The 27735-nt window shown below is 35.3% G+C and overlaps 1 protein-coding gene across 3 annotated transcripts; it reads left to right on the forward strand.

Moving 5' to 3' along the window:
- Nucleotides 1-439: 439 nt before the first annotated feature.
- On the forward strand, nt 440-27360 carry LOC143228969 (uncharacterized). 3 transcript variants are annotated; one of them, XM_076460509.1, is made up of 4 exons: nt 8761-11392; nt 12238-12562; nt 14400-15333; nt 22751-27360. In XM_076460509.1, exons 3-4 carry the CDS (start codon nt 14421-14423, stop codon nt 24826-24828), a joined length of 2991 nt encoding a protein of 996 aa, XP_076316624.1. In that variant the 5' UTR covers nt 8761-11392; nt 12238-12562; nt 14400-14420; the 3' UTR covers nt 24829-27360. The 3 variants fall into 3 exon arrangements, with proteins under 3 accessions (XP_076316622.1, XP_076316624.1, XP_076316623.1); XM_076460507.1 differs by lacking the exons at nt 8761-11392; nt 12238-12562 and adding an exon at nt 440-1106; XM_076460508.1 differs by lacking the exon at nt 12238-12562 and having other exon boundaries at nt 8762-11392.
- The last annotated feature ends 375 nt before the right edge of the window (nt 27361-27735 follow it).

The raw sequence follows: 27735 nt of genomic DNA on the forward strand, positions 1-27735 counted from the left end.
AACAACTAGTTTACACATATATTTCAGATTATTGATAGGAACCATTTTTTTTTACAATGGAAACTATTTAGCATAAAAGAGCAACTTTTTACTTTATCGAAGAGCAATGTGATATTGACGAAGGTATTGCCAGTTTGAATAACATATAATTGAAACATGGGTTAAACTGCCAGATAAGAAACCCACAGAACTCGCCAGTAGCTGTGCTGGGTTTTAAATTATTGAAAGACGTAAGACGACCAGTCAGCAGCTAAATAGAAGGAAGATGGCCAATAAGCAGCTGAATGGAGAGCAGTCTGTCAGTAAGCAGATGAATAGAGGAAAGACAGTCAGTAAGCAGCTGAATAGAGGGAAAACAGCCAGTAAGCAGCTTAATAGAGGGAAATTAGCCAGTAAGCAACTGAATAGAGGGAAGGCAGATAGTAAGTAGCTGAATAGAGGGAAGACAGCCAGTAAGCAGCTGAATAGAGGGAAAATAGCCAGTAAGCAGCTTAATAGAGGAAAAATAGCCAGTAAGCAGCTGAATAGAGGGAAAATAGCCAGTAAGCAACTGAATAGAGGGAAGGCAGATAGTAAGTGGCTGAATAGAGGGAAGACAGCCAGTAAGCAGCTGAATAGAGGGAAGACAGCCAGTAAGCAGCTGAATAGAGGGAAAACAGCCGTAAGCAGCACCCGACATAAGAAGGGCTTATCCACATTAGGGAGAAGTCGACCAATCAGCAGCACCCTATACCACACAGGCGTATCCACATGTGAGCCAAATTAACGGAACTGATTATCACCGCCAGATAAAAACGCGAAGAATGAATAGCGATATCGTAACAAGAGCTTTGGACCTTCTGTTCGTAGCCCAGAACGTCACTCGTTAAACCATCCCGACCCACACTTTTCACTGTATTAACATAATACTTTAAATATTTTGAAGTTATTGATAACTCACTATTATGAATTTGTTGTAATGTTAGATAATCAACAACAGTGCAAGTTCTGAAAGGAATAGTTAAAAGTAGTAAGGGAGGCACTTCAGACGTACCGCAAGAGAGCGCCACAGAAGAGGAAGAGAGGGTTGTGTCATGAAATATGACAAGGTCACAGTTCAATTTGCAGTAAGTCACTCGTTTATTATTGTTATTACAGATAGTGAGTTCAACACAGTTAAATCTACACGTTGATGACTTGTCTACGGACTGTTGTTAAAATGATGGTTTTCACACGTGTAAATCTCGTGTAACGTGTGTAAAATATGTTGTCGCAAACTAATAAAAGTTTTAATTATGACATATTAAACATTTTATCAATGATTTTGCTCTGTAAGTTTTATTTATTGTATAATACCGATTTAAGCCTACAGACATACATTGTGTGACTGGTAAAATATATATTGCGATCTTGTTACAATAAGTAATATTTCATCTCATTGAAAGTACTTGATTAACTAGCTTTTAATTACAGTATCGCCCTCTTTAGCACTAATTAATTATAAAATCATAGTCTTAATTGTCATTTTCATGATAATTTTATTATAAATAAATGAATTAGTGTTGCGTTATGGCGGTTTAGTAAATTGTCCCTAACGATGCGATATCTGGTAGTAAAACTTGGAACTATGACTTCGTCATCTTTGATGACATCATTCTCTCTTCCCCTTCCTCGACACGCATGTAGTGCCCTCTTGCGATGCGCCTAAAGTGTCTCAGTTACTACTCATAAATATTCCTTGTGATTATTCTAGGATCTTAGAATATTATGTTTTAATACAATATGATGTGTTTGTTCGTTTGTTTTTTAATTTCGCACAAAGCTACTCGAGGGCTATCTGTGCTAGCCGTCCCTAATTTAGCAGTGTAAGACTAGAGGGAAGGCAGCTAGTCATCACCACCCACCGCCAACTCTTGGGCTACTCTTTTACCAACGAATAGTGGGATTGACCGTCACATTATACGCCCCCACGGCTGGGAGGGTGAGCATGTTTAGCGCGACGCGGGCGCGAACCCGCGACCCTCAGATTACGAAGCGCACGCCTTAACGCGCTAGGCCATGCCGGGCCCCAATATGATGTGACATTACGAAAACTACACACTTCACATTAATGTGCATGTATTTCTATTTCGTATTTTTTACTAATTCTTGATTTTTTATGCTTTATCAATAGCGTGACGTTTTTTAATATCTTACAGTATAATCAAACGTTTGAGATTAATGACATCGATCCAATTAAAATATATTATTGGATAATAATATTGTATCCGTGACAATGAATATGAAAGCATCTTGTAATAAAAGTTTTCGGACGATATAAGTCATATATAATAAGAAAGGAAGAGTTTACAATACAAATTTTTGGACTATACCAACTACATGAAAAATTAGCAATTTGAACATTCAGTCTGCAGTTTTCTAACCACCAGACCATGCCAGGTCTTCTTGAAAAGAATAGTTCTGCCAAGAACCTTGGCCCAGCATGGCCAGGTGGTTAAGGCACTCGACTCGTAATCTTAGGATCGTGGGTTTGAATCCCTGTCACACCAAACATGCTCACCCTTTCAGCCGTGGGGGCTTTTTAATGTGACGGTCAATCCCACTATTCGTTGGTGAAAGAGTAGCCCAAGAGTTGACGGTGGGTGGTGATAACTAGCTGTCTTCCATCTAGTCTTACACTGTTAAATTAGGGACGGCTAGCGCAGATAGCCCTCGTGTAGCTTTGCTCGAAATTCAAAACAAACCAAACCAAGTCAAGAGCCTTAACTGTTTACTATTAATCTATACTATGGAACATATAGAGAAAGCTGAATAACCATCCGTGATGACGAGAAACTGACGATGACCGAAGAAGATCGAAACGTTGTTCGCTCCTCTTTATAGAGATTTCTTTATCCACACCAGTTGTTTTTACATATATACTGAATAACCGTATTCACTCTCTTTTTGAAACCGTACAGAGCTAGAGCTAGTTGAAAGATAAGTTGTTTTTTGGTTGTTGGTTTTTCTTTCTAAGTTCTGATTTTATTTCAACTAATCACGTTCTCTCTTTTTCTCTGCTACGTAAATTTTTAGACATGAAATTCAAATGTTAATATTAGGACAAGATGAACTGTAGATAACAACAATTCATTGAAGTACAGGAAACTTAAGAATTTAACAGTTTCCTGTTACAATGTGCAAAATAACTTGACAGAAAGTTGAAAGAATACGTAAGTACTAAAAGAAAAAAACAGTAAAAAATATAGTTATCCAACGACATTCCCTCTGTTCGTGATATGGCTTATTTGCATCTCGTCTATACCCAGAATACGAATAACTGAAAGTTGTCGTGAGAATTTTAGGTGTTACAACCCCTTTCGTATGTCACTCCTATCACGAACAACAAAATATAACTGGTTTATATCCAATCTCAGCACGTGCTTGCCTCCAGAGGTCGTTCACATCGTATGCATATTGACTCGCCTAGGTCAGCAAATTGCGGGAAAAACTGTTCTTCGTCTGCAGATGTCATTTTATCTGTGAAACTAAAATAATTTTCTGATGTCTTAAAGTAGTTTTTTATAAATTTCGAGATCACACCTCGCTGTGTCATGGAAACGCGAAAAAATCATTGTTGATACCAGAAGCTACTTTAAAATCTTTATTTCTCGTCATGATATGACATGTGTTGTTCGAAACATTTAATAATTTTAATAGGTTGAGTCATCGTGTTGCCAATAAAATGAGTAAGATATAATTTCAGGGGTTAACTCCTAATGTTCTATTTCTGGATGGTAAACAAGGAACCATTGGAAATAAACTAAACATTAGTTAACTAGAAAAAACGAATTTATAATTGAAAATCAACAATGCTATGTTTATACCGAATAAGAAAACGACAAAAAAAGATACATCTTCCTCAGGTATTTAAGAATCAGTTATATTTACCACAGGTCTTTACAAACACGCTATATTTATCTCAGGTATTTGCGAATCAGTTATATTTACCCCAAGTTACATTTATTCCATCGGCCCTTTACAAATTTAGTTATATTACCTTTACAAACAGTTTATATTTATTCACTTTTACTCAGATAAGAAAATCCTTTATCCATATAAACAGTCAAGTGGTAATATCTTAAAACTTCGATAAATTCAACTCATAACTTCTTTTTTCACTTGACAACAAAACTTCGGTAGCTTTGAAACTAATCACAATTCTCAATATTATAGTTTGGTCGATTTGTTTTGAAGATTTTGTTGTTGTTGTAAACATAATTTAAAAACTATTCCCCTTTAGTCGTCGCATTGCAAAGTATCTCTTCATGTGTGGAGTATAAGATCCTAACGTATGTATTCATATGTGAAGTATAATACTCTAATCTATTGATTCAGGAATGGAGTATAAGATCCTAACGTATGTATTCATATGTGAAGTATAATACTCTAATCTATTGATTCAGGAATGGATTATGAGATCCTGATGTATGTATTCATATGTGAAGTATAATACTCTAATCTATTGATTCAGGAATGGATTATAAGATCCTGATGTATGTATTCATATGTGAAGTATAATACTCTAATCTATTGATTCAGGAATGGATTATAAGATCCTGATGTATGTATTCATATGTGAAGTATAATACTCTAATCTATTGATTCAGGAATGGATTATAAGATCCTGATGTATGTATTCATATGTGAAGTATAATACTCTAATCTATTGATTCAGGAATGTATTATAAGATCCTAACGTATGTATTCATATGTGAAGTATAATACTCTAATCTATTGATTCAGGAATGGATTATAAGATCCTGATGTATGTATTCATATGTGAAGTATAATACTCTAATCTATTGATTGAGGAATGTATTATAAGATCCTAACGTATGTATTCATATGTGAAATATAATACTCTAATCTATTGATTCAGGAATGGAGTATGAGATCCTGATGTATGTATTCATATGTGAAGTATAATACTCTAATCTATTGATTGAGGAATGTATTATAAGATCCTAACGTATGTATTCATATGTGAAGTATAATACTCTAATCTATTCATTCAGGAATGGATTATAAGATCCTGATGTATGTATTCATATGTGAAGTATAATACTCTAATCTATTGATTCAGGAATGGATTATAAGATCCTGATGTATGTATTCATATGTGAAGTATAATACTCTAATCTATTGATTCAGGAATGGATTATAAGATCCTGATGTATGTATTCATATGTGAAGTATAATACTCTAATCTATTGATTCAGGAATGGATTATAAGATCCTGATGTATGTATTCATATGTGAAGTATAATACTCTAATCTATTGATTCAGGAATGGATTATAAGATCCTGATGTATGTATTCATATGTGAAGTATAATACTCTAATCTATTGATTCAGGAATGGATTATAAGATCCTAACGTATGTATTCATATGTGAAGTATAATACTCTAATCTATTGATTCAGGAATGTATTATAAGATCCTAACGTATGTATTCATATGTGAAGTATAATACTCTAATCTATTGATTCAGAAATGGATTATAAGATCCTGATGTATGTATTCATATGTGAAGTATAATACTCTAATCTATTTATTGAGGAATGTATTATAAGATCCTAACGTATGTATTCATATGTGAAGTATAATACTCTAATCTATTGATTCAGGAATGGATTATAAGATCCTGATGTATGTATTCATATGTGAAGTATAATACTCTAATCTATTGATTCAGGAATGTATTATAAGATCCTAACGTATGTATTCATATGTGAAGTATAATACTCTAATCTATTGATTCAGGAATGGATTATAAGATCCTGATGTATGTATTCATATGTGAAGTATAATACTCTAATCTATTGATTCAGGAATGTATTATAAGATCCTAACGTATGTATTCATATGTGAAGTATAATACTCTAATCTATTCATTCAGGAATGGATTATAAGATCCTGATGTATGTATTCATATGTGAAGTATAATACTCTAATCTATTGATTCAGGAATGGATTATAAGATCCTGATGTATGTATTCATATGTGAAGTATAATACTCTAATCTATTGATTCAGGAATGGATTATAAGATCCTGATGTATGTATTCATATGTGAAGTATAATACTCTAATCTATTGATTCAGGAATGGATTATAAGATCCTGATGTATGTATTCATATGTGAAGTATAATACTCTAGTCTATTGATTCAGGAATGGATTATAAGATCCTGATGTATGTATTCATATGTGAAGTATAATACTCTAATCTATTGATTCAGGAATGGATTATAAGATCCTAACGTATGTATTCATATGTGAAGTATAATACTCTAATCTATTGATTCAGGAATGTATTATAAGATCCTAACGTATGTATTCATATGTGAAGTATAATACTCTAATCTATTGATTCAGAAATGGATTATAAGATCCTGATGTATGTATTCATATGTGAAGTATAATACTCTAATCTATTTATTGAGGAATGTATTATAAGATCCTAACGTATGTATTCATATGTGAAGTATAATACTCTAATCTATTGATTCAGGAATGGATTATAAGATCCTGATGTATGTATTCATATGTGAAGTATAATACTCTAATCTATTGATTCAGGAATGTATTATAAGATCCTAACGTATGTATTCATATGTGAAGTATAATACTCTAATCTATTGATTCAGGAATGGATTATAAGATCCTGATGTATGTATTCATATGTGAAGTATAATACTCTAATCTATTGATTCAGGAATGTATTATAAGATCCTAACGTATGTATTCATATGTGAAATATAATACTCTAATCTATTGATTCAGGAATAGAGTATGAGATCCTGATGTATGTATTCATATGTGAAGTATAATACTCTAATCTATTGATTCAGGAATGGATTATAAGATCCTGATGTATGTATTCATATGTGAAGTATAATACTCTAATCTATTGATTCAGGAATGGATTATAAGATCCTAACATATGTATTCATATGTGAAGTATAATACTCTAATCTATTTATTCAGGAATGGATTATGAGATCCTGATGTATGTATTCACGTGTAGATTATAAGATCCTAACGTACTGCTCGCTTGTTTTTGTGGGTTATGAATACGATGATACAGACAAATAAACGTATGTAGAGTTCAATCGACAACCAACAGGTCAATCTGAAGGGTCACACGCACCTGAGAGTTTTCTGCCAAGGCCCAAATTGTAACAACGCATATTAATACCGGATATACATTTTTTTTTTATTCTAAGAAATTAGAATTTAAACCTTAAGTTTCCTTTCCTTCAAACACAGTGAACAGTTTTTTCAATGTGTTGGACGAAACCCAATAACCACCCGCTTCTCCTTAGCTATCATCTTGTGTAGTTTAACACATAAATTGGGCCCGTTAATTAACAACGTCAAAGTTATTCTGGAAAAATCTCACACCAATGAGATAACAAAGAGCCTTTCCCAGACTTCAAATAACAGAAGTTCCTATTTGTTAAAGAAACATTGAGACATTGCTAAAATTATTTATATGGAAACGTTTGTTCTATGTACACATCTAAGCGATTATTCAGAACGTTCATTCAACTCAGTGAAATAATATTATTAGTTTCCATTTAACCGCATGTGTTATTACAAACCCATTTTTTAAACCCAAAATACAGTTATCAGTTTTAGCTGAAAGAGATAAAATAGGGTTATATTAAATGTCAGAATTAGCAGTTTTAAAGTGGGTCAGTGTTCTACTTGCTAGGTCTGAGAATTTGAAGATGCGGGTTCGCGACTCGTTACTGCAAGATAAAGGTTCTTCACTCTGGGATCGTCAAAGCGCTCTAACAGTGGTGGTCAGACAAAAGTAGCCAGACTTAATATATTTTATTGTTACAAAGATTATTTAAGAATATGTACATAAACACTTTTTTTCAAGACTTATTCTAAACAGAAAATTCAGTCAATAATAAAGGCATCTAATTTACCTACCAGAAAGAAGTGCAGTTGCGTTTAAAGGGCTCATTACATTAGAATGTACATGCTTGAAACGATTGTTTTTGGCTTTCTCGCAAAGCTACACCAGGGCTATCTGCGCTAGCCTCCCCTAATTTAGCAGTGTAAGACTAAAGAGAAGGCAGCTAGTCATCACCACCCACCGCCAATTCTTGGGCTACTCTTTTACCAACGAATAGCGGGATTGATCGTACATTATAACGCCCCCACGGTTGAAAGGGCGAAAACCCTAATCACGGAAAGGGTGTTAATACGCATACGTCTTGATCTTTTACAAAGGTGTGTCATTTTAAACAATATCGTTTGTTTGATGTCGAAATTATCGACTATTCATTTTACCCTACAATGATGATTTATATATTGTTCATGGTAGATAATAGTCAATACCAGATACAATATGCAGGGAGACTGGAAAACAAACTATTGTAGATGTACATTTCGGAGGTCCTACAAATTATAGAAACCATACAATGGACAAACGTGTTTTTATTTTTTACATAAAAATCATCTTAAATTATATATATATATATACTTACTGGGAGGACAAATATTTAAAATATTAAAGATATAGTAACTGATTTTTCTTGGTGTTGGCCCCACATAGTCAGTGAGGCGTTCCACTCGTAATATGAGGGCTGCGGGTTCGAATCCCCCTCGTACCAAACATGCTCGCTCTTTCAGACGTGGGGGCGTTATAATGTTACAGCTAATCCCACTATTGATTGGTAAAAGAGTAGCCCAAGAGTTAGCAGTGGGTGGTGATGACTAGCTGCCTTCTCTATAATCTCACACTACTAAGTTAGGGACGGCTAGCGCAGATAGCCCTCGTGTAGCTTTGTGCGAAATTCAAAAATAAACGATTCTAGATGTTTTGTTTTTCCATTTCCTTATTACTTTCAGTCAATATAGATTCGATTATGTGTAGAAATATAACTTAGTTATATTTTAGGATTTAATAAATGTATAACATTATTGAATAACAATATCGTGGGTTTAAAACTGCTATAGAAAAAAGACACCAGGTGGCTATCGGGCATTATTACACTTTCCAGAGGGAGAATCGTCGTACACCAGGCAGATGAAGCCACCAGATAACTTCCATGCTGTCTGATAGGATATTCTGCCGCTGTCCGTGACTTTTCGGGAAATTTCACCAACCACATAGCATCACGTGTTGTGTTTATAGGTTTACAAGTAAAAGAGTTTGCAGGTGGCCAAAGAAAATACTACTGAAAAAAAAAGTTCACAGCAAGAAGCTAGAATTTAAATTTTGGCCAGGCATTAAATCTTACGTCACACGTCAGTATTTAATGAATACGAGTTTCAAAAAATAAAACCTGTGAGGTTTGGGAAACCAGCCAATTAGAAAAGTCTTACGTGAGCTTCTCTATATATCAGAACTGGATAAAACTGAACTTTCTACAGTCCGTATCTTATGTGTCATTGATTTGATTTCTTCTATACAAGAGCCTGGTGGTTAGTACAATACAGTCCGTATCTTATGTGTAATTGATTTGTTTTCTTCTATATAAGAGCCTGGTGGTTAGGACAATACAGTCCGTATCTTATGTGTCACTGATTTGTTTTCCTCTATACAAGAGCCTGGTGGTTAGTACAATACAGTCCGTATCTTATGTGTCATTGATTTGTTTTCTTCTATATAAGAGCCTGGTGGTTAGGACAATACAGTCCGTATCTTATGTGTCACTGATTTGTTTTCCTCTATACAAGAGCCTGGTGGTTAGGACAATACAGTCCGTATCTTATGTGTTACTGATTTGTATTCCTCTATACAAGAGCCTGGTGGTTAGGACAACAGACGTTATTTACAGGTCACGGATTCAAATTCCACCACTTAACATGCTTGCGACCTTCGATGAGAGAGCGATAATTTGACGGACTTACAACACGAAAATCCGGAGTTCAGTCCTCGCGTTGGATAGAGAAGACAGTCTTATGTGACTTATTTCTAAATCAAACAAACAACTGTGTTTACCGTTTCACCCGTGGGGCGTTTCAAGGTTCGGTCAATCCTACTATACGTTGATAAAGAGTATACCGAAAGCTGGCGGTGGGCGGTGCTGACTAACTGGCTACCTTCTAGTCTACTACTCTGAAAACTAGGAACGGCTAGCTCAAAGACTGTTAGAACTATACAGATGATAGAGAGAAATAGAAGAGCTGTTTTATATGTAGATACTAAAACAGAATCCTTTCGCTAATCTCTGAATGATACTTTCTATTAACGAAAAATTTCTGTCACTTCGATTCTTATAAAATTGAGTATTGTACGATACTTGAACAGAAATTGGTTTGGTTTGTTTGTTTTGAATTTCACGCAAAGCTACACGAGGGCTATCTGCGTTAGCCGTCTCTAATTTAGCAGTGTAAGACTAATCATCACCACCCACTGCCAACTCTTGGGCTACTTTTTTATCAACGAATAGCGGGATTGACCGTCACATTATAACGCCCCCATGGCTGAAAGGGCGAGCATGTTTGGAGTCATGGGGATTCGAACCCGCGACCCTCGGATTACGAGTCGAATGCCTTAACCACCTGGCCATGCCGGGCCGGGGCAAAATACGTATTTATCTCTACCGTCTCATTTAGTTACACTACAACCCTAAGTCAGTACATCCAATCGCGTCTATGATAGAGATAATACATTAATTTTGGCCAGTAATTTATCCTTAGTTACTTTCCAGTGTTTTAGGCATTCAAAAGGAATATATTATCAGAAGATTTGCTTAGTATTGTAAGAAACCTTTATCTGATAGTTGTAAACATCGCATTTATTGTATTTTTACTGAGTCGGAGTATTTTGATACGTTTCATGTAAAAATGATTATAAAAAGGGTAAAAGATGACCTACTTTTAAAGCTGCTAAACAGGTATCTCTGATCAAAAATAAGTCTTTTGAGACCTTATACCACGAGCCCAATGAAAGACTAGACCAATGAAATTCGTGGAAGAAGTCACGTGCTGGAACAAAACGTGAACCCAACAGTTGCAGCATATAGTAAAGTTCCAGATGGAGCCTGAGTTTTATATATCCACGTAGGTTTGTTTATCCGGGCAGAAATCAAACGTTTAGAGGTATCGCTTGCAAACATGAAAATCAGCCGATATTTATTTGTTTGTGTTTTTTTGTTTGTCTTTTTTCACGAAACTTAAATAACGTGACTAATTAACAGTTTTATAGCATAAAGTCTCGTTGGTAAGGTGTTGACTTTCCCTACGAAGGACTGGTATAAAAGTGTAAGTGCACAGTAGTTTTCTTCCATGTTATGAGAAGAAGAGAATTAAAAAAAAAATCATAGTTCAAAGGAAATGTGATGTATCTAAAGTTTGGCTTCTCCTCTGAAAGGAAATTACACCAACATACCCAAATTAACTTCAGGTGAATATACAGCATATTATAACTGTCATTTATGTCTTTATTTGAATGTATTGAGTTTTCATTAAATTAAAACACATTATTTGTTTGAATTAAATTCAAAGTTTTAAGTGACAACAGAGGCATAATGTGAAGTAGTTGATGGATAAAATAATCTGTTTAAACTTTGTAATAAGTTGATAAAGGAGAAAATAATTTGTTTAAATTTCGTAATAAGTTGCTAAAGGATAAATTAGTCTGTTTACACTTCATAATTAGCTGTTAAAGGATAAAATAATCTGTTTAGGCTTCATAATTCCAGTTTTTCAACTGAGAAGAAAAAAAGGTGTTTACAAACAACAGTGGCTGACTTGCTTTATTCAAAACCAGCTGAAGAACAAGACAAATTTGTTTAACTTACTACATTTAAATGGATTTCGAATCACCTACAGATAGATATATTAATTGCATGAAATTACTGAAAACTAAAACGAAAACGTGTGTATTCTCGTTCGTAAAATATTTGTTTATAAAAGCAAATATATATATACAGTACAGCTGTAAGTCTACAGAATTACAATGGTAAAATCAGGGACTCGATTCCCCTCGGTGGGCTCAGCAGATAGCTTGATGTTGCTTTGCTATAAGAAAAACACAAACACACGCAAATAAATATATCCACGGCGCTACGCTCTGGATTTGTTTCTGACAGCGTACAAGTCATAGCTATACAAATCCACTGTTGTGTAAAAACATAAAATATTTTAAAAATTCACACTTCTTGCCATTTTCCTTACATCAACCTAACTATTTTTAAAATATTATAATTTGTGATGGAAGCATTGGCCCTAATCAAGTATCCCTGGCAGCTTCATACCACTCGGAGACGTTATAATTTGTGATGGAAGCATTGGCTCTAATCAAGTATCCCTGGCAGCTTTATACCACTCGGAGACGTTATAATTTGTGATGGAAGCATTGGCTCTAATCAAGTATCCCTGGCAGCTTTATACCACTCGGAGACGTTATAATTTGTGATGGAAGCATTGGCTCTAATCAAGTATCCCTGGCAGCTTCATACCACTCGGAGACGATAGAAGTGGAGCAAACTTAAAAAGGTTTTCACATCCGTGGAAAATGATAAAACAGAAAAAATAAGAGAACGTTTACGTTTCCTGTCGTGAAAGTTGCAGGGTAATCTAAGGAAATGTTTGATACAATATTGTAAAGAAACACACAGTCACAAGTCACTTTATAATACAGATGTATTGTGATAAAATATGATTAAATTTCGTATGTTAAAGTGAAATTGTTTACTCTCCATAAGATGGTTATTTTTTGGGTAGTATAAATAGTAGTTTGATCCAATTACTTAAAACAGGTTTATCTAAGAGCCCAACGACTCCGAAACGTCAGTATTGTTTGTTTTGAATTTCGCGCAAAGCTACACAAGGGCTATCTGCGCTAGCCGTCCCTAATTTAGCAGTGTAAGACTAGAGGGAAGGCAGCTAGTCATCACCACCCACCATCAACTCTTGGGTTACTCTTTTACCAACGAATAGTGGGATTGACCGTCACATAACGCCCCCACAGCTGAAAGGGCGAGCATGTTTGGTGCAACAGAGATTCGAACTAGCGAAACGTCAGTACAGATGTTACGTTATTCCGTTTGTCATTGTTTATAAATTTTACAGTAAAATCACCTATATTCTTTAAGAGGAATAATGCATAGAATATTTAAATACATGTGTGAGGCGAAATGATGAAATCAAACAACTGTCTTATAGAGGTACATATAACGAACTAAATATCTCCAATAATTGTTAATAGGCGATTAAAACAATAATGAAATAAACTGAAGATATTTTGGTAGAATTTGCATTGTCAGTCATAGTGGTAGTGGATATTGCTTGTGGTAATAACTCCTATATGTGTTGGGAATATCTCTTGTATAAGACAAAATACGAACGCTGATGTTAAACTAGCCAGCAAATATGGAAAATTAATTCAGAGTATGGAGTTGAATGGTTATTTACACCCATCATGTCTAAACTTCTACTGCCTTTCACTATTGGTTACCCTTAATAGTTCTTATAATTTCTAAAGTTGGAATGGTCAACCAAACATTTTCTACTAAACCGAACTCCTAACCTCTGTATTTGGGAGTAATTAATACAAGTATTATCCGCTATGACTTGAAGGTGACAATGGGAACTTTACCAAAATATCTTCAATGATTATGATATTTATATACCACGTGGTACAACAAACACTTTCTATTGGTAGATCAGTTTATTATCCCCAACTCAGCCCTGCAATAGGAATTCTACCTCACATTGGATTATTAGATTTCTTCAATCCTAATTTACCTCATATCTATCTAATTTCTAAGCATACAAGCTTTAAACATATATCGCCCCCCGCTAGTACAGTGGCATGTCTATGGATTTACAACGCTAAAATCAGGGGTTGGATTCCCATCGGTGGGCTCAGCAGATAGCCCGATGTGGCTTTGCTATAAGAAAAACACACACACACATTTAAACATATAAAAGAATACCAAATAGAAATATTACAAATTCTTTTACTTTATGGTTTCAACGTGCGCCTGAAATTCGGTCCAAATGAGACCACGTTTTTATACAATTATTACCAACAAACAGATAAAATGCTCAAAAAATGTTCTACATCTCCGTTATAAAAATGTTTCAAAGTGATCCAGAACTTGCACCCAGACTGGATTTGGGGAGGGCCATCTTATGGGTATACCTCATCTCCTGTAAAAATTTCACATAAATTGATTAATTATTTCTCGTGACAAAAGCGCAGACAAATACAGGACCTAAATGCATTATTCTCGACCACTCCTCTGCGGAAGAGAGTTTTAATTTCCACTGCTTCCTTTTAAATGCATGAATCATTATTCAGTTTATTAATTTCGTTTTTTGTATTTTTTAAACGTGCCTACTTCGATAATCCTCATATAATTTAACATCTTACTATATTTTTTTCTTTTTTGGCTCTGCTTTAGACTTGCGAATGTTTTATAACCATGACAGTAGACTCCAAATTTACATCACTCGTGCTGCCTCCAGTTACTCTTCTGCTGATCCTGGTGAGTACAGTACGCTTGGGTGGATCGCAGACTGTCATGCCTTCTCCACTGGGTTGTAAGTTCATTAAACAGAACACCACAACAGAATGCCTGAACACAACCCTCGATAACGTTCTTCATGCCTTAAATATCTTAAACAGGTTCATTGGCGCCTCATACAAACCTAGAAGCATTGTGATAGAAGACTGTGAAATACCGTACTTACCGTACGTCTTTCCGAAGTTTAACGAGTCTTTAGAAAGAATAAAGCTAGTCCAGAGCCAGCTAGAGTACGTCTACCCTGACGCTTTCGCTCATCTTCAGAACAAATTACTCTACTTGGACCTTTCTCACAACAAACTCCATTCTGTTCCGTACGCTTTCAGTACTCTGCATTCTTTAGAAATTTTAAACCTTCAGTACAATCAGATCGTTTTTATTTGGCCTGGACCACAGTTCCGATGGATGTTTAACCTTCGAGAATTTAACCTGGCTTACAACCAGATTGGCTTTTCCAGCGATTATGTCCCGGATGTTCGTAAGCTTACCATCCAGGAACCCGTTTCAGATCATCTGTACCAGCTTGCTCAAAACCTAACCCTCGAAGAGTTCAATATCGAACCTGTTACAAACAGCCTTGAAATCTTCAACTTAAGTGGAAACAATCTAGCGAGACTTCCTACTCAATTGTACCGAAGAAGGTTGCCCATTTTGAAAATCCTTGATTTAAGTAACAACTTCATATCCGAGCTGCCCAAACTGACTGCTCAAATGCTACCAGAGCTGAGAAGATTAAGCCTAAGATCGAACTTGATTGAAACTTTGGATCTTAACTCTCTGCCCACTAATCTACAAGAACTTAATTTCTCTGGTAAGTTGTTCACTATACTGAGACAGTGTTTTATCGAACGTTTTAGTGCGATTTTATAATTTTAGTCTAAACTTCAATTACAGATAGGTTAAATTTATTAATAGCATCTTATTTTAATAAAAGCTAAGCCCTACAAAACTTGGTATTTGAAATTATACAAATCAAGTTGTGTGCGAGCTTTTGACGAATTGGTCAGAAAAATTTAGCAGTTATTTAATTTTAGTTATTAAAATTAATTGAAGCCACCTAGTGTTGATTTCAAGAAGTCAGTTTTCATATTTCCAGTCATCAACAATCGATCTTGTTTCATAACAACGTTGTTAAGTTTATGGAACGAGTTTTATGCCTTTCAAGTCGTTAGCTGCCCGACATGTTTCATTTCCTGTTTATACCTAGTTTAACAAGTTCATCTTAAACTTAACTATGCTACTCTGGAGTTAAGTAACTAAAGCCGCCATACTTAAACACAAATTGTAATATACCTCAACACACTGGGTAGTTTCAGAAACGTGTATATCATAGAAGAGAACCAAATACAAGGTAAAATATGCTAACTTTCAGTGTGGTAAAGCAGTTACGCTGGAAATGAAGAGGCTAAGACTTAATTAAAACAGTTTCAAGTATTATTGCGTATCGTGACTCACTAAGCCTGTTTATCAGGCATTTTTCACACACTCCAACAGTAACGTTGTGGCTTTAGATCTGGTAATGTGATTGACAAAAACTGGTACTTGATCTGGTACAAGACTTCACAACAAATAAAACCTCCTATCCTGAAGGCAGAGTTCGTCATTGAGCCACCAGGTGATCTTTTGTTTGTTTACACAAAACAGGTTTCGATATCATTTTAAATATAAAATATTTCTATAAAAACGCACAACACACATACACGCCTACAGTGGTAGAAATGAGGGCTTATACACTAAAGTTAGGGGTTCGACAACCGTGGTGGGCACAACGCAGATAGCCCATTACGTAACTTGGCGTTTAAACACAAGAAAACAAGTGATTGGTATACTAACTAAAACAGAGGCACTCCAGTAAAACCTTTATATCTCTTTGGTAACTTTTGTGTTTCATAAAAAAGAAACATTCACAATCTTTAGGTGCCACGCTTTCTATTTTCTAGTTTTAACGAAAATAAGAATTTGTTTTCGTTATTTAGGTGGTTTAGACATTATACTGTAAAGGAGTGTAGCCATATACTTTTGTATATGTTAAACAACAGGCCCAGCCGTATCATATAATAATCATGTTGAATAACTCGTGTCTATTATATACTATATTCCTCAGCACAACTGGACTCCTGTAGCTTCTCGACTCTGTAGAATGTAGATGGTCTTCAGTGGCGCAGCAGGTTGTCTGTCGACTCCCAAAGTTAGAAAAAGGGCATTCATTAGCTTTGTGCTTAACTTCAGACTTCGTATTTTTGTTTCAAATCGTTGTTTTTTAGTGAGTGTGTTTGAATACGTTAATACGCTAACCGTTATTCTACTTTCGTGATTTTGGCTTTTGCTCTAATTCTAAGACAATCCCGGGTTCAGGAGATCTTTGTGTTGTACAACCAATTAATAATAACCAGCCATATCTACCTCGAAGCGTAGGTTGACCCATGTGTAGTACAACCAATTAATAATAACCAGCCATATCTACCTCGAAGCGTAGGTTGACCCATGTGTAGTACAAACAATTAATAATAACCAGCTATATCTACCTCGAAGCGTTGGTTGACCCATGTGTAGTACAACCAATTAACAATAACCAGCTATATCTACCTCGAAGCGTAGGTTGACCCATGTGTACTACAACCAATTAATAATAACCAGCTATATCTACCTCGAAGCGTTGGTTGACCCATGTGTACTACAACCAATTAATAATAACCAGCTATATCTACCTCGAAGCGTTGGTTGACCCATGTGTAGTACAACCAATTAACAATAACCAGCTATATCTACCTCGAAGCGTAGGTTGACCCATGTGTATTACAACCAATTAATAATAACCAGCTATATCTACCTCGAAGCGTTGGTTGACCCATGTGTACTACAACCAATTAATAATAACCAGCCATATCTACCTCGAAGCGTTGGTTGACCCATGTGTAGTACAAACAATTAATAATAACCAGCTATATCTACCTCGAAGCGTTGGTTGACCCATGTGTAGTACAACCAATTAACAATAACCAGCTATATCTACCTCGAAGCGTAGGTTGACCCATGTGTAGTGCAATCAATTAATAATAACCAGCTATATCTACCTCGAAGCGTAGGTTGACCCATGTGTAGTGCAATCAATTAATAATAACCAGCTATATCTACCTCGAAGCGTTGATTGACCCATGTGTAGTACAACCAATTAACAATAACCAGCTATATCTACCTCGAAGCGTTGATTGACCCATGTGTCGTACAACCAGTTAATAGTAACCAATTATATCTACCTCGAAGCGTTGGTTGACCCATGTGTAGTACAATCAATTAATAATAACCAGCTATATCTACCTCGAAGCGTTGGTTGACCCATGTGTAGTGCAATCAATTAATAATAACCAGCTATATATATCTCGAAGCGTTGGGTGACCCATGTGTGGACCTCTGGATTTTGAAGTTGGCGAACCGGGTTTCGAACTCGTGTATATCATAGACTATTTTCTAAAGTTTAAGCTGTGCGTTATAAATGTAACAGAAAAGCCCTTAACGTCGATGGATGACGGTGGGATGCTGCTGATTTGCCTCTTTCCCTCTGATCAGTAGCTAAAGATTAGAGACAGTGTCAAATAGACTAAGCAACTTTGTTGTAACTGCACGATACAATAGAAGACAAAAAACTATTCACTTATGTATATACTAAACTTTACTGTACAAATGAAACTTATGAAGAAAATTTGTTGATGACAAGAGAGACGTACATTTAAAGCAACGTAAACACTAACATAAACATTAAGCCCATTATTTGAACTACATTCGACTCCACAAAGTTATCTGAGCATGAGCTATTTTTTTACAAGGAATTCTGGTAAAAAGACGAACGAGTTAAATACAACAATAGCAATCGCTCAAGTACTGTTAGGGAAATTTTTGAATGCTAGATACTGAGTGAGAGGCCCGGCATGGCCAAGCGTGTTAAGGCGTGCGACTCGTAATCTGAGGGTCGCGGGTTCGTATCCACGTCGTGCCAAACATGCTCGCCCTTTCAGCCGCGGGGGCGTTACAATGTGACGGTCAATCCCATTATTCGTTGGTAAAAGAGTAGCCCAAGAGTTGGCTGTGACTGATGAAGACTAGCTGCCTTCCCTCTAGTCTTACACTGCTAAATTAGGGACGGCTAGCACAGATAGCCCTCGAGTAGCTTTGCGCGAAATTCAAAAACAAACAAACAAACAATACTGAGTGAGGTCATTAGATTAAGTTTGTTCTTCATTATTGTTATTTTAAATTTGAACAAGATAAATAATAAGCAAACGACTTAAAATGTAAATAAATCATTTTGTTAGAAAAACGTCTTCAATAAAAAAATTAATATATGTCCGTATAACAGCATTGTGATTTTATTACAACTCATTTTACCTTCACAGATAAAAATATACGCCATCTAGTGGCAAATAGATGATACTATTTTTCTGGAGTTCGAGTGATAAGGCTAATTCGATTTCAAACAACACGAGGCTTCGTTAAGAAACGAAGTTAATACTTAGTTTATAACGACAAATAATCAACTTAAGATACATAAATTTTTGTATTCGTAGTCATTTGGTTTCTTCTCGTGCGATATTGTTATCAAACATCAAAATACATAACTAAGGTATTTTACTGCGCAACTTGTGACTGTCCGTTGTCCAGCTGGTTACACGCAGCGTTAAACAATGGTTATTACTAAATTGTCTTCTTAAAGAAAGAAACATAAAAACTTTCATACAATGTATCTAATATGGTTATATTTATAACTAGCGAAAATAGATATGCGTGACACTGTCTGTTATTTTTATTCGTAATATAAGGAACCATTTCTTTTCTATGTGGTATCTCACTAGCTTATCTCATTAAAAAAATAACGCACGTTATAAGGTAAGTATTAATACCGAGGTGCACACCCTCAAGGTCCACTTAGTACGTTTACAAAACGCCTGCTGTGCCCACCAAGGGGAACCGAATCCTTGATTTTAGCACTGTAAATGCAAAGACTTAAGTCAGCATAATAGATCTTCTGCACGCTGTATTCTGTAGTAATCAAACCCCGAATTTTAGCATTGTAAGTCCGTAAAATTGCCGCTGACAAATAAAAGACTTGAATAATAATTATCCCTCCACGCCACTCTTATGATCTTTATTTTTCTTCACTGCAGCGATCACATACTTTAGTAAGGGAAACAAAAGAATCAACTATACTTAATTTACTCTGCTTTCTAATAGATAATATTTTCATAGATGCTACAGTCCAGTCATTATGAATAGTTATTTCGTGCTGTTTGTTATCCGATAATTTTTACAACACCGTACTATTTCCTTGCATACAGTAAACATAATACTACTAATAAGACATTGAGGCAGAGTAAATGAGAGTAATTCCTCGTGAGTCTGTGTCTTTAGAGACGAATAGATCGTTGCATTGAATCAAACTTTTAATATTCATTAAAAGTAGGAGAAATCGCCGGCATGGTAAGGCAGATCTCCAATGCAGAGTACACGTGACTATTGGCGCAAGTACAACAACTAGAAATCAACATGACGGTTGAAAAGAGTGTTCATTCCTATTGTAGACTTTTGCAGAAAACAACTGTCTTTCTGGAAATTTAACTGTGGAAACTATATAATCGTAAGACGAGGTCGCATTCTGAGTAACAAATTACTGGATCATTTTAAATAATAAAGTGAAAACTGTTTTACCCACGATCTATGTCTGCTTTAGCCACGATCTATGTCGATAGAACTGTGGTATTTAAGGTTTTGTTGCTGTTTTTGCAATTCGGAGAATTTCATCAGAAGAAAAAAATGTTGTGACAAGTTCCATATGTTTTTGTATAATCTAATAAAAACAATAGCAAAGCCCAGAAAAGGACGTATGTCGTGTGAAACTCGAGCTGGCTCCATAGAGTAGGCCAAGGTCTCCTACTTCTTAGGGTCCAGTGTAGCAGGTCTCTTGCGACTACATTGTCTGTTCCACTAACGTATTTATAACGTTTAAAGAATTGTGAGGGAGAACAAAGAAGAATATATAATATAATGTTAACTAGACTACAGGCCCTGGCATGGCCAGGTGGATTAAGACGTTCGACTCGGAATATGAGGGCTGCGGGTTCGAATCCTCGTCGCACCAAACATGCTTGCCTTTTCAACCGTGGGGATATTATAATGTTACAGTCAATCTCACTATTCGTTGGTAAAAGAGTAGTCCAAGAGTTGGCTGTGCATGATGATGACTAGCTGCCTTCCCTGTAGTCTTACACTGCTAAATTAGGGACGGTTGGCACAAATAGCCCTCGTGTAGCTTTGCGTGAAATTCAGAAATACCGTCTGTATCAGCTATACAACTGTTCCCTACATGGCACAGCAATACGGTACTTGTTAAATTACATTACGTTTTTGCTAATTACTTTAAATTTTGTGCTTGCCGTTGCGGTAAATTTCATTCTTAAACCTAATTATCATCATGATCTAAATGCCTTTTCCAAATTGGGAACTTTAAATGTACTTGTCATAAGACATTAGTATTAGGTTTATACTTTCAGATATTACATTGCTTTTTATCGAGTCTCTTAATGGTTTTGAAAATATTTAAAATGCATATAATAATTGGTTTGTTTGTTTGTTTTTGAATTTCGCGCAAAACTACACGAGGGCTATCTGCGCTCGCCCTCCCTAATTTAGCAGTGTAAGACTAGAGGGAAGGCAGCTAGTCATCATCATGCACAGCCAACTCTTTTACCAACGAATAGTGAGATTCGTAAGACTACAGCGAAGGCAGTTAGTCATCACCACCCACCGCCAACTCTTTTACCAACGAATAATGGGATTGATCGTAACATATAACGCCCCCACCGCTGAAAGGACGAGCATGTTTGGTACGATGGGGATTCGAACGCGCGACCCTCAGATGACGAGTAAAGTACCTTAACCACCTGGCCATACCGGGCCTACTTATAATAATAATATTCCAAACATACTATATTCCTCTAATCCATTGCCAACGGCGCATTTCGCTCAATCCAGAACTCTTCACGCCAGCTGGAATGCAAAAACACAGCAATGGTCGGAACACTGTTTTCACATTTTTACAAACTGACGAAGCAGGACTGTTATTGTGTTTGTTACAAGACCGAATAGTGGCGTTCTATTATTATCAAACGTTTACAAATCTTATCACGACTAATTTTCGGTTGTTACAGATTTTTATTACTTCCTGTTGTTATCTTCATATGATGTGTTAAGTCTGGTTAGTTGTTTTAGTCACATCTCATGACATTTTGAGTTATTCGTTTTTTATAACATTTTGTACTCCCACGGTTGAAAGACGATCACGTGTGGTGGAACGGGTGGGTATTCAAATTCGCGGTTCCCCGCTGGTACAACGGTCGAACTCGCTACCCTCAGATTGCGAATGAAGTGCCCTAACCACATGACCGTGCCGGGTCGTATAACTTAGTACTAAAACAAACAGACATAAACATTTATATAGTTTGTTTGTTTGAATTTCGCACAAAGCTACTCGAGGACTATCTGTGCTAGCCGTCCCTAATTTAGCAGTGTAAGACTAGAGGGAAGGCAGCTAGTCATCACCACCCACCGCCAACTCTTGGGCTACTCTTTTACCAACGAATAGTGGGATTGATCGTCACATTATAGCGCCCCCACGGCTGAAAGGGCGAGCATGTTTGGCATGACGGGGATGCGAACCCGCGACTCTCAGATTACGAGTCGCACGTCTTAACACGCTTGGCCATGCCGGGCCCATTTATATAGTAGTCACTTATTCGAAAGTCTCGTCGAAAACGAATTCAGTTTAATAATATTATAAGGATCCAGTACTGGATTTTCGTGACTGGATTTTTACTTCTTACACGTACGTGTTTAGAATTCTCTGATCTCTGTATCGTTATAAACAAAAGAAGAAGAAAAAAAAGTTGAAATATGTGAATATAAGGGTGACGTAATACCAAAAGACAGTTGTAAAAAATGAACGTTTACTTTATAGGAACATACCACAACAACCTTGTTTGATCTAAATAATCACAAAACACATGTCGGCGAAAAAAAAACAACCAACAAAACCGCAATTCACATTTGTTTTTAAACGGTAAGTTTTCCTTGGATTTAATAAATTTGTTCTAAATTGATTTTTGACTTCTATATGGTAATTAAAAACATATGAAAATGTTGAAATATTATTTATTAAAGAACGTTATAATTCCTTACAGAAAATCCTCTTCGATGTGATTGTGACGTCTTCTGGCTTCACGAATGGGCTAACAGAAGTAACACTGTCATTCGTCTACCAACCTGTAGTTCTCCACCGAGTGTCAAAGGTCAATTTTTGTTACAATTGACAAACGAAACCTTGTGTGAGGACCACAATGAGACGATGAAAGTTGATTATACGTCTGATAAGTTTGATGACTTTGAATTGCTGTCTCTGTCTAGTACCCAAAACTCCATAACTGTCTCTTGGAAAGTGAAGACAATGGATAAAGACCAAGACAAATGGAAAGTCTTGTTCCGGACATCTAACGACAATCCTCACAAAATGACGCTTAATCCTGGGCAACAAAATATTTCTTATGCTGCAAAAGATTCTTTAAAATTACGGACGGAAGCAACTTACGTGACTTACGTAAGCAAAATAAATAACTTGGCACCCAATACAACATACGTTCTTTGCATTTCTTTTGCTAGAAACGGTCGTTTCTTGATACAGCCGGAAAAATGTCAAGCCATCAAGACAGTTAGCCACATAACAACGTCAACTGTACGGGTAGAAACGTCGGAAGACGTTAAAGAGATTCGCGCAAAGTCTGATACTTTTCGCATAAAAACTATTCTTACTCAAATGAATATAAAACCCAAATCTATAACCTTAACCTTGAATGTAGTGACAGCGTCGAGAACCGAAAGGTTTGTAATGCAGAACAACTCGTTGAACGATTCTCCCAACTCTGTGAAATGGGTTATACGTGTTCGGAAGTTTGCTAGTTTTAACATTACAGAAACGGAAATCTCTGTGGATATAAATGAAGCCCAAAGCAATCGAAGCTTCGAATATACAGTCACAGATCTCTCTCCTTCAACTGGATATGACTTTTGTGTGCAAGCGATAAATTCTAAGTTAGTAGATGAAACGGAGAAATATTTTCCAGATATAGTATCTCCATTAGTTCTTCAGAGCTTACATAAAGAAAACATGATCTCTATATCTACTTCTTGTAAAGAAATAGTCACTCCGAAAGAGAAAATTTTCCCAGTAACAGAAGTTGCTATAGCAACAACTGTATCTACTTCAACTTCGGCTGTAGTTGTTGCCGTTGTGTTCTTCTGTTGCCCGAAATCTATTTTTAAATGCAAAACTAAAAAACTGAAAGAAAAATTTGTACGTAAAACATCTTTAGATGATACTGTTAGTCAAGAAAGGAAAAACAATAAGTCTTTGAAGAAGTTTCTAACAAAAAACGAACAAGCTCCCAGTAGACATCTCTGTTTAGAAGAAGAAACCGAGACCGAAAGAAACAATTCTTTAAACCTATTAAGAGATCGTTTCGCAAGTTTGGAGATAGATGAAACGTTTCTAAGGCAGCAAGCGAATTCGCAGAGTTTTAATTCTCAGCCGACTCCAAGTGATACTTCTGGTCGAAGCCTAATCCCTGGTTTATTAGGAGCAACTAGTATATACGAAAGGCCAAAGACACCAAATGAAGACAGAGTTCACTATCTCACCCCAAAAATGTTGCAGGAAACACCAACAAGTTATATAACTTTAAAACACTCAGAATATAGTGAAGGTTATTCAACTTCTAAGAATGAATCAATGAGATCTTCCTCTGTTTATATTAATCCTGAAGAAATTCAATATATTGGTGGACAAAAAGTCCAAATACTTGTACATGGTTCTGAAACTCTCCCAAGAAATTCTAGGACGTCTGCAACAAAAGACCCATTCCCCTTTCACTCACGCTACAGTTTGCCTCGTGCTTATTGGTCAAAAGGTGGCACTACAAGACATCCTAGTTCCTCCAGTGAATCGGAACTCCAAGGTACTAAAAGTCTGAACAGTATAGCCAAAGGAAAACTGTGGTTTCATAGCAATTCTTTAAGTGACTCAACAAGTGGTATGAGTTCACATTGCTCACAACTCAGTTCCCAAGACTCCATTAGTAGCTCAATCAGTTTTTCTGACGACGTGTTTATTGACTTTAGAAAACACTTTGATGATCCTACTACATCACGTGCTGATTTTGGACCAAAGATTTCTACAAATCAACTTTACTGCATTGAACACGTGTAAATGATTAAGATTTTTCAAAATGCCAGTGTACCAAATAAATGTCTTTTAGAAAACTTAATTTAAGCTAAATATTTACACTTTTGTTTCTACTGCAAATACAAAGATGAAATAAATTAAGTTATTGCTTAAAATCGTAAAAGAAAAATTGCCGAGTAAAGACAAATGCTAAAGACGAAACGGTTTATGTTAATAAAGCTCAAAAATTGGAAAAGTTAGACAATTTATTCACCTGACAAACGAAACAATTCCTGATTATTATAAAATTTATCCGTATGATCCGTTAAAAAGCTTTTGTAAACAATAAAAGGACTAATAATACATCATTCCATATAGTTTGCACAGAATGAGAATCATAGATACTGATTAATATAAGTGTGAATTTTGTTGCTAGTCGGATAAAAGTAATTACATTCATGTAAGTATAAACGAAACACTTCCATATCTAACTGTATGTATATATATATGTATGTGTCCGTATCGTAAATGACCAACAAATAATACTCTTTTCATTACTCCACGGTAGATGCTCTTAATCCTAAAAATACAATTTTCCATTGTCAAGAGAATGAGCAGCGCTTTATCTGAAACAACTGTATCTGCTACTGCAGTGTAATGTCACTGCAGATACTAACCATGGCGGCACAGGCGTCGTTTTCATAGTGTCAAGCAATGAAGGAACAAAGAGTACAACATTTTATATAAGGGAAATTACAGTGCTCTCCATGCAAGGGAAATCTCTTCCAGCAGTGTATTCAAAATATCATTGGGTTCGGCAATCATACCTCAACCTAACCTATATCAACACTCACTTCCGCTAAAGAAGGTTTTTGTTAATAATAATAAAAAAATAAGACAATATTCGTTTCCATGAATACACAATGATAAGGCTTGGCATAACTCTAGGTTCTGTTGAGAATAAAATAACCAATAGTTTAAAACTGGCAAAGTCTCAGAAAGTTTCATAATATTCCATTCACACCTCGAAATAAACATTTGTTTCATGAAAATAAAGTGATGAAAAATACTGGAATCTAGATAGAATACTAGATAGGTTATCAAGACGTGTGACCGAAGAACGACCTAACCGTTTCTCGCGAAAGATTGAAGTAATGAAAATTGCGGTGTAGATAATAGTGCACAATCATGGTCATCACCACGATAGAAGAGGCAGTTCCAAGACCTGGAACATCATTCTTTAAATTACTATTAACTTCATTCACAAACTACAAAACGTTATCTTTATTATTTCCATTACATTAGATGCTGCTTGAATTTCCACGGATATAAACTCACGACTCCACTAAAGTAAAGATGTCGTCCAGGTGCATCAAAATAACTTGGTGTACACGCCTTCAAATATTCTCCTAATCCTTTTTTATTATTTAATTATACAGATCAAAGTTTACTGCTTGGTTTTAGATGAATAAAAATGTTTTTATTTGTAACAGGTTTTAACAATATTATATACTTTAGAGTTAGCTCTGGCTAACTATATAATGGTACAGTAAAATATATGGTGGTCTAGTGTAATTGCCAAAGTTATTACTAATAAAACATATTTACAATAACAAAGGTGTTCAAAATTGTTGTTAGACTGACTGCGAAAAAAACTGGAAAGAAAAATGAATGTTTGATCCGAGAGTAAATAAAATGATTAATCTGATATAAGCCCTAAAATATACAAGTAAGTAATTGGTGTTTTTTCTGTTTACCATCTATGACCTTTTAAAATCGAATGGCCGTTTATTTTTAGTATTGGATCTAATATCTTATAGTTCTGACAGATATTGCCTTAAGGACTTACTGCACCCTTCTAGAATCGTCTACGTAATTAGTTCTACTCATGTTTATGTATTTTGGTTGTTTTCGATGAAACTTGTATTTTCAGAACTATAGAGTGTGTTTTGTTTTCTATATACATAAGTGTATAATATCAAAATTATTTTTCAACCTAAAGGTTTAAAAAGTCATAGTTTAAGAGTTTTTCTTTGAAACTAAAAATATTAAAAGACTATTCTTTATGTGTTATTATAACCGACAAAACTTCTTTTAAGTTACATAAATGTTACTGCTCCATTTTGTCATATTCATAGAATTATTTGGTTTCATTGTATTCAAAATAAGGCGAATTCTGCAATGTTGATTTTCATATGTTGCTATAATTGAGACTAGAGAGTAGTCAGAAATCGAATTATCTATCATCCTATCGTTGTAAATTTCATGTATATAATGTACATTGAAAGTGTTTATAAACCAGCTTTCCAGTAGCACGTGAAACAGTTTAGTAATATATGACCTCAGAGTTTTGATACAGTAGAATACTTACAGTCACTTTAAAAATATATATCATAAACACCTGTTTTCTCTCAACATCTACCTTGAATGTTTTGACAGTGTATAGAAAAAAAACACACCAATGTATTAATATGCTATTTCCAGTTCTGTATAAATTTATTTGCGCTCGAAGACAATGTATATAAAAATTGAAATAAATAAATAATAATTACACCAGTCAGCAAATTAAAGTTTCTCTTTGTATTCATTACGGAGCAAACTAAACAAAATGAACTTATTAAATATTGTTGTAACTTACGCGTTTATTTCAACTTGCGTTTAATGTGGAAATTCTAAAGTAAACTAAAACATATCAAAATGAAAACATAAGTTATCTACGTATAATATTTATCTCCGTCACATTATAAGGCATAGTCTTGTTCTAACGATCTGCCCTTAGCTAGGATTACTATAGAAGTGTGGAAATCCATGAAACTGGTATAACCTGGGAAAACAATGATGGATTTGGTCTCATGTTATTTTTGATAAGATTATTTTCTTTTTCATACATTCTCTAGTGCCATCTGTTGCAGTTCAAAAGCATTATTTAATTTATTGTATTTTAATATTAAA

The sequence above is a fragment of the Tachypleus tridentatus genome, chromosome 10, assembly GCF_004210375.1.
Source record: "Tachypleus tridentatus isolate NWPU-2018 chromosome 10, ASM421037v1, whole genome shotgun sequence".
NCBI lineage: Eukaryota > Metazoa > Arthropoda > Merostomata > Xiphosura > Limulidae > Tachypleus > Tachypleus tridentatus.